Here is an 11,882-nt window from a genome sequence, read left to right on the forward strand (position 1 = left end):
TTCTTTTTGCTGGTTTTCTATATTCAGGCGATGGTTCCACGCACATTATTTTCGTAAACATTAACCGTGTTGTTATTATTTTTTTCCATCATAGAGAATGACATCGGTCAATTTTCCATGCTTTTGTCCGATTTGAATGCGAACCATCATTTTTCTATTGTTCATTTTTTTCATTCAAAGCAGTGCCGCATGAACAATAAATATAGGCGAGTGTCTTTCTTCGAAAGTATATCGAAACAAGGTAACGTCTTCAAAAATACATGACTTTGTTTCGTTGGATTGACTATTCAATAAGAAAAATGCATGTAATGAACTTTCCCAACAAAAACCCGCTTTTAAAGTCCATTTTCATTAAAAAAAAAGTAATAAAAAAATATTTTGAAAGAAGAAATTTCAAATTATATGTAAAGGATTCAATTATTGAAAGAACAATAAGATGTATCTGAAAATAATGTGAACCGCCGAAAGCACTGTGATTTCCGAGTTTTTACTTTTCCACACACTTAGTGTAGGAAAGGTATTAAATTAGGCCAAAAAATTAAAGTCACCCCAAAACATGTTTTCTATGCCTATTTCATGTAGAAAACACGATTGGAGATGATTTTGGGGCATATTAATGTGCGTCGCTGTGTGTGATGTGTCCTGTGTCCTGTGGCGTGTTGCCAAAATTTGTTAAGTCGATAAATCTTCTTCCAAAAACTCAATTCAAATTCTGATGAATCATGATTTTCAGGATGATTTGGGACTACTAGGAGACGTGCTGATTAGTTTTTGAGCAATATCTGTTGACCGGTGTAATTTTTTTTTTGGTCCAATCCATACATTTTACTTTTTTGATCATTTTTCAACCATTTTGGTGACACAATGGTTTCGTGCTCAGACATGAAATTCAAAATCTAACTTTACGGGATGATTGGGCATTACGAGGAATAGATCTGGTCAAATTTTCAACGACATTGATTGATCGATGTAAAACTTAGACTCTGAAGAGGCACTTATGAGAAAAATGCCTTAAAATGATATTCTTTTAATTTGAACGCTGAGAGAATGTGTAGTGGCGGGTTTTTTGGCACGAGAAACCCGAATCTGATGTTAGTTTTAAGATGCAATCAATTTTTCACAGACTTTTCATACAAAAATCCACAAAATTTTTTATATTTGTATGAAAGACATGCCTTTGTGGTACCGTAATGATGTGAAACTTTGAACAGGCTCTTTTGTTTGATTGAAATTTCTTTAAACTTGGTGTGATTATTTATTTTGATAAGAAAATAATATTCACAAGCTTTCACGGTAATTTAAGTTACTGCAACCATACATAGACCATAATTTCAGTTTATTCCCAAAATTTCGGTTCCATGCGGAAAAGTCAGCTTGCGTACGTAAGCCTCTTTATTTTTAGAAAAGATGACTTGATATATTTTTTCGAGCTGGATTTATGCTTCGTCGACTGGTTCGTTTCATTTTGAGAGAAGTGCAAATGAGTATCATAAAAACCATACTGTTTTCATTTAAAATAAAAGCCATAAAGACGTCATTCCAGGGCATGGAAGTGATCACATCTCGGCAACATAGCAAACATGCACTATTATGATTCTAAATAGTTTCATTGGCAACAACTACAGGTAAAATGGTGTCACTGCAAATGTAGATGCCAGTCATTTCAGGGCTGTTTGAAAAATAAATAGAAAAAAACAAGATATTTTGTTAATATATTAAACAAGGATCAATTTTAATATCAAGTTTATTTCAACGCTATTTTAATTTATTAGACTATAATTCTTTTCGGTGGAACTTTAATCGCACTCAAATCGAATGTACATCCTACATTTATATTGATGCCTTTTCTCTCCAATATGTTATTCTCTATGTTGTTAAAGTGCTAAAAATATCTTCTTATTTTGACTCATTTCGCAATCCTTCCCATGTATGCTTCTTTTTAGATACTTTGAAATCCACATTTGCTCCATGAATAGTGGAATAGACTATCCTTATGACAAATTATGAGTCTTCATATGCGTAGTAAGTCTACACTTTTGATTAAATCGCTTCTTACACTGATCACATTGGTATGGTTTTTCTCCAGTATGTATTCTCATATGTGTTTGCAGGAGAGTCTTTCCAACAGTAACAAATTTTTTCTCATTGTCATCTCTGTTGCAAAGATAGCACTCATATCGACGTCGCTTACACTCCCTTTCATGTGCTTCTTTTTCAATATTTTGTGAAAATCCACGGTGACACCCTAAACAGTGGAACAGACTATCGTTATGAGTCTTCATATGCTATTGAGAGTATTCTTTTGACTAAATCGCTTTTTACATTGGTCACATTGATGTGGTTTTATTCCAGTGTGAGTTCGAATATGCATAGTGAGATGGCCACTTTGACTAAATCGCTTTTTACATTGATCACATTGATATGGTTCTTCTCCGGTGTGAGTTCTCATATGCGTTTTGAGATGTTCCTTACGACTAAATCGCTTCTTACATTGATCACATTGATAAGGTTTCTCTCCAGTGTGAGTTCTCATATGCATAGTGAGACTCTTCTTACAACTAAATCGTTTTTTACACCGATCACATTGGTATGGTTTTTCTCCAGCATGTATTTTCCTATTACTAGATATATTCGAATTTGTTTCTAATTTTTTGTGGGATCTCTGAACATGCATTTTCTTTTTCTTTGTTTGACAATCGATTCTTCTATTGGATTTCTCTTTGTTTCCATTACTTTTATTTTTTTGAGAAAACCACTTATCAAGTGTCGACTGACCATGACCACTTCTCACATTTCCAGCTACATTCACTTCAACAACAGCATCGGAAATGTTTGTCTCGTTTGCGTTATTTTCATCAATGATTGCGCGGCTTGCATCTTTCGGATCAACCCTTCCCTTGGACACTCGTGTTTTCTTCCCGTATGGTTCACATACATTTGTTTCGTTGTTGTCATCAATTCTCTCAAAAATATTCGAGGAATTCGATGGTGCACGTTTTGCTTCATTTTCAATGTTTTCTTTATTATGAACTTCGTCACTTTTGATTTTGACATGTTCAGAGCAGTCTGACTCTATCTTATATGCACGGGTCAGTTGATTAGCCGGAACACGAACTATCGGAATCTCTTCGTTTTCCAAATCTTCTTCTTCTTCTTTTGTTTCCACATTGGGTATCTCCCCGACAGAAGCTTGTTCATTGCTTTCGTCATGATCATCCTCGGTTGTAATCTCACTCTCTCTGGATGGTTGCGAACTGGTGCTAGGCCTTTCATCCGAATCTTCATCATCGCTGATTTCAATAATTGGATTTGAGTTGTTATTATCGGTAGACATTGGAGCGACACTTCTACTTTGACGGTTACTGAACGATGATTCACATTCAAATTTGGAATAAACTTCATTTAATCTAAAGAATAGAAAGGAACATAATGATAATATAATGAAGGGCATAAAATACAAAATTCAAGGATGAATTACCTGTCAGTTGAGCGATGTAGACAATATGTCTGATGTGCTTGGTGGAACGATCGACCTGATTGTTCGAAACAGTTACTAATATTTCGTAGTGAAGACATCGCCTGGCGTTCAATGTTCGTCAACATTTGGTCCAGTTCTTGCATCCAATCATCGGCCGACATTTTCGAACAATTTCTTATGATATGATTCTCGACGACAATTTAAAGGGAAGCTTTCAGTTTAGTTTTTGAGACTCAAACAATTTAATATAGGGCACAACTTAAAAAATTAACAAAATGCACCAAGTACAAAATTGAATTCATGTGAACTTCACAAGGTGTTTTCTTAACGAAGACGTGTTCACGACTGAATTTGAAGAAAATTTCCTTTGAAGATTTGAAGTTATTTTACTTCAACAAATAAAATGTAAAAACAACAAGAAGAAGCCATTTTGAAACATTAAGACAGACTAATTACGAACTGTTTTTATGGTGCATTGTTCCTAATGTTAACTTTTCAACTTTGGATTTACCATAGTAGGTAATGTGTTAAATGCATTTTAAACAAACAAGAAAATATTTCATTAGTTAGTAGCAATAAAATTCTAAAAACTAAAAATGAACGGGAGAAATCTTTTTGCACTTTCTTACTCTTCTGTTCGTTTAAACAATAGAAAGCATCAACATTATAATTTAAGGTGTAAATTAGTCTTCAAAAATGGTAGATTAAAAAAGATCCTATATTTTTTCGGCAAAAACACACTGCAATTATGTTCCATAAGGGACTGGATATAATGCAAAACTGTAGCACAGCTAGCGCTACTACGGACAACTATGAAGATCTAGTCAGTTTTTTTCTCAGCCATAGACTATTGGTTAGCGTGCCATTTTTGTGAGCGTGAGTTTCAATATATATTGTTCCACTTGCTCCGGTTCGTTCAGTAAATTTCGGTTCGATTCGCTAATTAATATTTACTAATTAGTTCGATTGACATTTCGAATACGTATTACGTATTGTTATTGAGTTGTTATTTTCGTATTATTATCGTTAATGAGTTCTCGCACGGATATAAAAATGGGTACATCATACATTTTCTTCAGTTACTTTTCTCTGCTTAAAGTGAAAACATCTAACCAAGTAAATTCACAAATAATCAGTGTTGATCATACAGTTGTACCATATATCAAAATGGAATTATCTAAACGTATTTCGTCGCAAGCTGAGACTAAACATTTTTCATCGAAGAATTGGTCAAATTTGTACTTGGACAAAAGCACTGCCGATATATACTTCGTGTGTGGTGTCCAGAAGGAACGTGTACCAGCCCACAAACTAATTCTTTCGCAAACAAGTGCTGCATTCTATAATATTTACTGTGGTAAATCAAGTGGAAATGGTGTCGATGAGGTGGAATTACCAGAAATATCACCCAAAGAATTCAAGGAGTTCCTACAATTAATTTACACGAATGATGGTCTCTTTTATGCTTTCAACATCATGGAAATTCTTGATCTATCGGATAATCGATCAGTGACTTACGACACCAACACCGCAAAAGAATCAAAAAGGGACATCTTGGATATTCTGAACGACGAATGCATCCAAGCAGTCCTACAAAAATTGAATACCGTTCAGGATTATATAAGCGCGGCTGAGGTGTGCGTTCAATTCCAAAAGAACGCAAAAGCAACTTTCCCATCAAAATTCGAGGCATTTGAAATTCGGGACAATAAATATGGACCGTTTGATCTGATGACACCAACAATTATCGACAAATTTCTGAGCATTTTTGGTCCATTAGTAAAGTCAATTCGTTGGGAAAATGTCCGGAGTCGTAAATACGATAGTGATATTCTTAACATCATTGCTAAATATTGTGGTGATTCATTGAGTGAACTGCATATTTTGAATCGTGATTTTGGTCATGGCTATACTAAAGACCTGAAGCTTCGATACCCATTCAAAGCTCTTGAAAAACTTACATTGGACAGATGTATTATTATATCTGAATCCGATTCTTACACAAAATTAGGGTGCTCAACATTGGATCAACAAGTGAATGATGCCATTAAGCGACATTTTCCAAATTTGAAACAATTTGATTGGGATTTGGATGAAGGAAAGGATGACCACCCTGCTAAATTCACTACGATGAATTCACAACAGAAACCAAATCTCAAACAAATGTTCAATCCGATCTCGGAAAAAACAAAAGTTTTTTACCCAATTGGTAATAATGTCCTGGATATCCAACAATATAGATATATTCGTGAACAACAACGACTACAACAATTCATCGCCAATAACAGCAAATTTTACCCTTCGCCGCAACACCTCTTACACGAAATAAATAAGTTATATGGCCGGTAATTTACCCAAATTCAAAGAGCAATCTCTTCAATGATATGGACTTGACTACTACTGGAATCATAAAAATACAAAAAAATTCAGAAGATGTGTTACATGCTAATGCTTATTGATGTATAATAATGAATATATATTTGAATGGCCGAAAGAAATGCTTATTATTATATTGTAATAATGTATCATTGTAACTTCCTTTTCTAAATAAATAAAAAACAATAAATAATTAAGAAAAATGTGTCTCTTTATTTCATTTTCCATTACCTGAACAGTGGCACAGAAAAAAATATCATTGACACCGAGTCAAAAATTATATGCAATTGTAATATCTAGGGGCGAAAAAATTCACAAAATTCACAGGAATTCATTATGAATAATTTTAACAGTTCAGGCGCGCTAACAAGCCGCCATCTTGGATTGTCATATACAATGCATACAAATTCACTGAAATTTACCGAGATTCACATTTATTCCAAAAATTCTCAGACTCATTAAATTCATGGAATTCACAGAAATCCTTCTATTCGGTATTCGAATTAGGCCCCTAGTGTAATATTGTTTGTGTTTCATGGTCAAATTTTTTGGATTATAAAAAAACAGTATAAACTATATATAGTTTATAATGACGAAATAAGAACAATGGAGACAAGTAAACTGTCAGAAAGTGTGAGAAAGGCATACTAAAAATAGGATCATCGCTTCTGAATTTGTTTTATCTCATAATTTTTGGAAAATCTAGTGGGTGATTTGGTCTCCGAGTAATGAAGGTCCTTTTGGTTCCAACATTTTTCGGCAAAAATCCTCGTAAATCGACAGAATTTTTCTTGGCAAAATCTCTACCCAAAGATACACGCCACATGGAGGCAGTTAGTCTTAATTTTTTTTTATACCGTTTTAAATTTCGATTATAGTGAAACAAAAGTTTAAAAAAAATCATTATTTTTATGCATTCTTGACAGCTTCAAGTAACCGCCTAGTGGTTGTCTTGTGAATCATATTACTTTATATGTTAATTCGCATCAATGGAATGGAAGCAAACGAATTTCTTTGTTCCAACGTGAGCACCACAATCAATGTTTCTCCGAACTAACAATACACGAGTTGGTATCAATACGTACACAGACTGTGAACAACAATCGTTCACAGACAGTTGACAAAACGTAAGATGTGATATTATGTCAACTACTTAGTAATAAAGTTAGTATCAAAAAATTGATAGAGGGCCAATACCTTGAACAAAGTTTAGTAGTGATTTTGTATAGGAAAGTGACAATGCTTCCACAGTATGATTCGCATGCTCTTAATTTGAAACGAACCCCAGCATTCTGCATAAGTATGCAGCTGTAGCTAACTTTAAGACATCACAATGTGTGGCTCTCATGCAGAGCCACCTTCAGTCGATACACGTACACTAGGGTGGAACATTTTTGGCACAATTTGGTGGCCACTTGGGAAAACATGTCTTATAGTCCCCAGATTCAAGATATGAAGGAATTTTCAACTTAAGGTTCCATATAAGACAGCGACTTGAAAGGAAAGGAGGTACATTTTACTGGAAAATCATGAAAAATTGCAGTGATCCAATCACCATGAAAACTTGTGAATCTTATTTTCTGACCAAAATAAGTAATATCACCAAGTTTGATGAAATTTCAACCAAAACTAAAGGTGCCTCCCATTTAAAAATTTATTTATTTAATTCCAAAAATTTATTTTTTTTCTCAAAATCAAAAAATTGAAAATTTTGTAGGGGAGGCACCTATATTTTTAGTTGAAATTTCATCAAACTTGATGATATTACTTATTTTGGTCAGAAAATAAGATTCACAAGTTTTCATGGTGATTGGGTCACTGCAATTTTTCATGATTTTCCAGTAAAATGTACCTCCTTTCCTTTCAAGTCGCTGTCTATGGAACCGCAAGTTGAAAATTCCTTCATATCTTGAATCTGGGTGGCCATCAAGATATGGCTCGAAATTCAAAAAAATGTTCCACCCTAACGTACACATCAAACCCATTAGCACTTATACTTTTTCTGTATTTGCCACTGGTGGCAGCACTATCAACTTCCTAATTAATATTAATAATGACTCATCTTGGATTCAACAGATATAAAGCCATTATTATTCTAGACATTGTCAGTTTACAAAGAGACAACAAACGAAGCAGACGTATTTATCAAAACAATCACCATATATTTAACACTCGTCTTCTCTTGTTTCGGTCAAACAAAGTTATTCAGCATTTGTTTATTGTGAATATTTGAAAATCATACAAATTATTTCGAACATTTTTGAATTTTTATTTAAATAGTGAAAATATTCTTCATTGAAAAAAAAGAATAATTAACTTTTGAGTTTGTGTTTTATTTTCACCAGTGAGTGTTTGTTTTAACGAAGATTTTGTTTGTTTTCAATTTAATAGTTCTAATTCATCCAAGATGGATGGCATGATTTGCAAACACTCTACAAGGACGAAAAATCCACACCGTTCGGCCGACTCTTCCAAAAAACGAAAAGCTCGCAGCAAACCTACAGTGTATCGCATTGTTGTACACAAAATTTTTAACCAAACTGTTGACAGACACATTCCACCGGCTGAAGATTCACCGAAGCACATCCTACATGCCCTCAATAATGATTGCTTTGGGGGAATTTTTCGTAATTTGGAAAATATTGAAGATTTTTTAAGCGTAGCCGAGGTTTGCGTTAAATTTCAAGAAAATGCTATAGCTTTTATGCCACAGAACCTGAAAGATTTCAAAATCAACAAATCAGATAGTAGGTTATCGTTGGATCGTGTGCCCAATTTCATAAGTACCTTTGGTCATTTATTAAACTCAGTTGAGTTGGAAGTTTTTAAAAATGGCACATTTGTAGATCCACATATGATCAATATGATTGCTGATTCGTGTGGCGAAGCATTGAAAAGTCTACAAATTCACGGACACTACAATGTTGACATAAATACAGAATCCTCATTCAACGCGCTTGATAAATTAGAAGTGTTCGGTGGTAATTTTCATAATTTTAACTTAGAGTCGCCGCTGAGGAGTCTAAAGCTAACGAATGTATATATGGACGGATCTGAATGGCTCGCCCGTAAATTTCCACAATTGGAAGAGACCGAATTAAAATTCGTACGCGGATTGACCGACAACGTTCTCATCAAATTTATACGACTCAATCCACAACTTCAACGCCTTAAACTGTTTATAAGCGATTTAAATCAATCCATACTCGAATGTATTGTTCACTATTCGCCGGAACTCAAGCACTTATCAATCGAAGTGGATAGTCGCGAACTAGAATTAACGGTATTAAGCGAACTACGCCAGTTGAAAGGTTTGCACATTGTCTGTTATGTTGATGGCATTTCGGTTCGTACATTGATCGATAAGATTGCTGAAAATGCAGTGCCTCTTGAAGATTTGACGATCAACTTGGTCGATTCGGATTGTATTGATAGTTTGACAAGACTAAATTTAATTAAATTAGAAATGCGTACACTAATTTTTGATGATATGGTAATGGATATCGTTGATAATATGCCGATGTTGGAGTCTTTGATGGTCTCCTCTTATTGTGTCACCTTTGGTGGAGTCATGCAAGTCTTAAGACGTAGCCAGAATGTGAGACACATTGTTTTTGGGAATATACTATTCAAATTGGATTTCTGGAAATATTGTTCAATTTTGCATGTGGCTCGTGAGCGTGATTTGACGGTTGAAATAGTGACATATCAAAATAGATTTTTTATTCTAGAAGACCTTCCAGATGATAATCAAAAATGGCTCCGAATATCTATTCAAGACTAAATAGACTGTAAAGTTTTTATTCGATTTTTTAATGGTTTTTTCGTAATTTAGATTTTAATTTCATTATTCGTATTAAACTCCAATTATGAAAAGAGAGAGAGAGCTGTTATTGGCACCTGGGTAAAGACGTGCGTGTTAGAATCGGTTCTTATAAGTTTTCAAGTCGCGCATCTGGATAGAAGAAACTCCGCGGTGCCAATAACAGCACTGAAAAAATGATTGACGGATTTTCATCGATCACCGACGAAATATTTACCTAAAAATTCATACCAGTGAAAGGAGGATGGGACTTTGTGAGTAAGTCACTTTTATATTGGTAGCACTTCACATATAAACAAATGGAAATAATGTCAGTGATACCAACATAAAAATGAGAAAGTCCAATTCTCCTTTAAATTCGAAAAATTTAAATTCATGTAACTTACAACACTCGTCAAACTTTTTTTCATGATTTATAACCTGTTTAATTCAATAAAAACTAAGGAGTCTTTCAGCAGTAAGGCGGACTCTTCCGCATGGTGGTTCATACGAATTTATTAGCTAGTTTCAAAAAAATTGTTCATTGAAACATCAAAATTGGTTAAATTATGTATTTTAGTAAGAAAATAAGATTCTCAAGACAGAAAGACCTTTCAGTTGATGTTTTTTGGAGAAAAATTAAAAAAATTTGATCGTTGCGCCGTCTACTGTGATTGATTCGCAATTCACATCAATACACAAAACACACCAAGCAACTAAGTGTAGCGCACACAAAAACGAAGTTCGTTGTGTTGTTATGTATTGGTGCGAATGATTTCACAATTGTTCGACATACAGCTATTCACTGGTTTGCCATTGGCATTGTCAACAAAAAATATTTCTTTTCGCCTTGTCACATATATTAAAAGTATAGGAATAAGGTCTTATTGTCTCAAGATTTCACGGTGATTGAGCTACTTCAAACATACATTTTGAGAAGAAATCCGATCAATTTCGAATCAACAAAATGCCTTAAATATATGTTTGTTGTAATTTGTTCACCTTTAGTGTGATAATTTAGAATTAATCATTAGAACTTATACTTTCTGTATTTGCCACTGACGGCAGCACCATCATTTACTTAGTCATTAATTATTTACTTTTTCATTTACTTATGAATTCAACCGTAATAAAGTCATTTGTGTGTTTTAGAGAAAAACGAATCGCTTGTATTTAATTTGAACTGTTTCTTCATTTTACACACATTAAATGAAGAATATTTGATCAATAACAGAAAATCATTCATATATCTCGCTTTAATTTTTGGAGGACAAACTATTTATTAACTGCGAACACAGGCGGGCGTCTTTCAATAGGTTAAAAGACCTGAGCAACGAGAAATAATGGATATTACTGAAAAGTAGACCTAGTATACTTATGGAAAATTGCTGACTGACTAGTCAGTCAACTAATTTGGGACGTTTTTGGCTAAAGCAAACTGAGATTGAATTTGTTTAAATATAACTTAATTCAACTTCAATTACAGGTGACTATAGAACACTACAAAAACGTCCCAAATTAGTAATCTGCTTAAAATGAGATACATAGACGACTAAACTCGACTGGGTAGACGACTTCAGTGAACAAAATTTAATTTCAGTCGATTTCAGCTAAGCAGTAAGCCACTTTTTTTCCACACGTGTCCCCCTTTCAATCCAATAATCCAATATATTTGTGTATTAGGTTTAGGCTAGACCGTCAAGCTGCACAGTTCAATATAGATATCTGTCATAATGCAAAAATAAAAGTTGTTAATAAAAAATATAGTCTATAAGTTAAATTTTCTGCATGAAAACATAAATTATGTGAATAATGATTAACAATGGATGAATCGATGATTTAGTGGTGAATTAGACCAAAAATATATGATTTTTTATTGTATTATATCCCACACTAGATGTGCGGCGAAGTAAAAAGAAAGTATACTCTTCCTCCTATGTGAACACGCCTAAACAAACCAGATATTTGGTTATAGAGGCTGCCTACAGGGAGCCTTCACAAAACTCAATTTATCTCAAAATTAAAAAAAAAACTCAACGGTCAACTCATTAGGCATCTTATTCGCTATAGTTTCTGTGACATTTCGTTCAAACATTTGAACGCAATCCGACGGTCCGTTTCGGTGACAGAACTATTTTAGTGTGAAATTTTGAAAAAAAAAGAAACAAAATTATTGTTCACCGGAAAAAATTTTGAAATCCAAAATTTATATATTTCTAGTGATCC

The 11,882-nt window shown here is 33.8% G+C and overlaps 1 protein-coding gene across 1 annotated transcript; it reads right to left on the reverse strand.

Moving 5' to 3' along the window:
* Nucleotides 1–1,991: 1,991 nt before the first annotated feature.
* On the reverse strand, nucleotides 1,992–3,639 carry LOC116347500 (zinc finger protein 717-like). Its single transcript, XM_031778097.1, has 3 exons — nucleotides 3,479–3,639; nucleotides 2,323–3,407; nucleotides 1,992–2,245 (listed from the first exon to the last, which is right to left on the reverse strand). The coding sequence occupies exons 1-3, from the start codon at nucleotides 3,637–3,639 to the stop codon at nucleotides 1,992–1,994; spliced, it is 1,500 nt and encodes a 499-aa protein (XP_031633957.1).
* Nucleotides 3,640–11,882: the final 8,243 nt, after the last annotated feature.

This window comes from Contarinia nasturtii, unplaced genomic scaffold (genome assembly GCF_009176525.2).
Source record: "Contarinia nasturtii isolate CC-2019 unplaced genomic scaffold, AAFC_CNas_1.1 Cnas_scaffold_1941, whole genome shotgun sequence".
NCBI lineage: Eukaryota > Metazoa > Arthropoda > Insecta > Diptera > Cecidomyiidae > Contarinia > Contarinia nasturtii.

Bases quoted from the DNA above. Each gene is read 5' to 3' on its own strand.
- LOC116347500 (XM_031778097.1), bottom strand. From the start codon at position 3,639: ATGTCGGCCGATGATTGGATGCAAGAACTGGACCAAATGTTGACGAAC. The intron at 3,408-3,478 runs GTAATTCATCCT...TCTATTCTTTAG, and splicing joins CTACATCGCTCAACTGACAG to ATTAAATGAAGTTTATTCCA. The intron at 2,246-2,322 runs GTAAAAAGCGAT...TCCACTGTTTAG, and splicing joins ACCACATCAATGTGACCAAT to GGTGTCACCGTGGATTTTCA.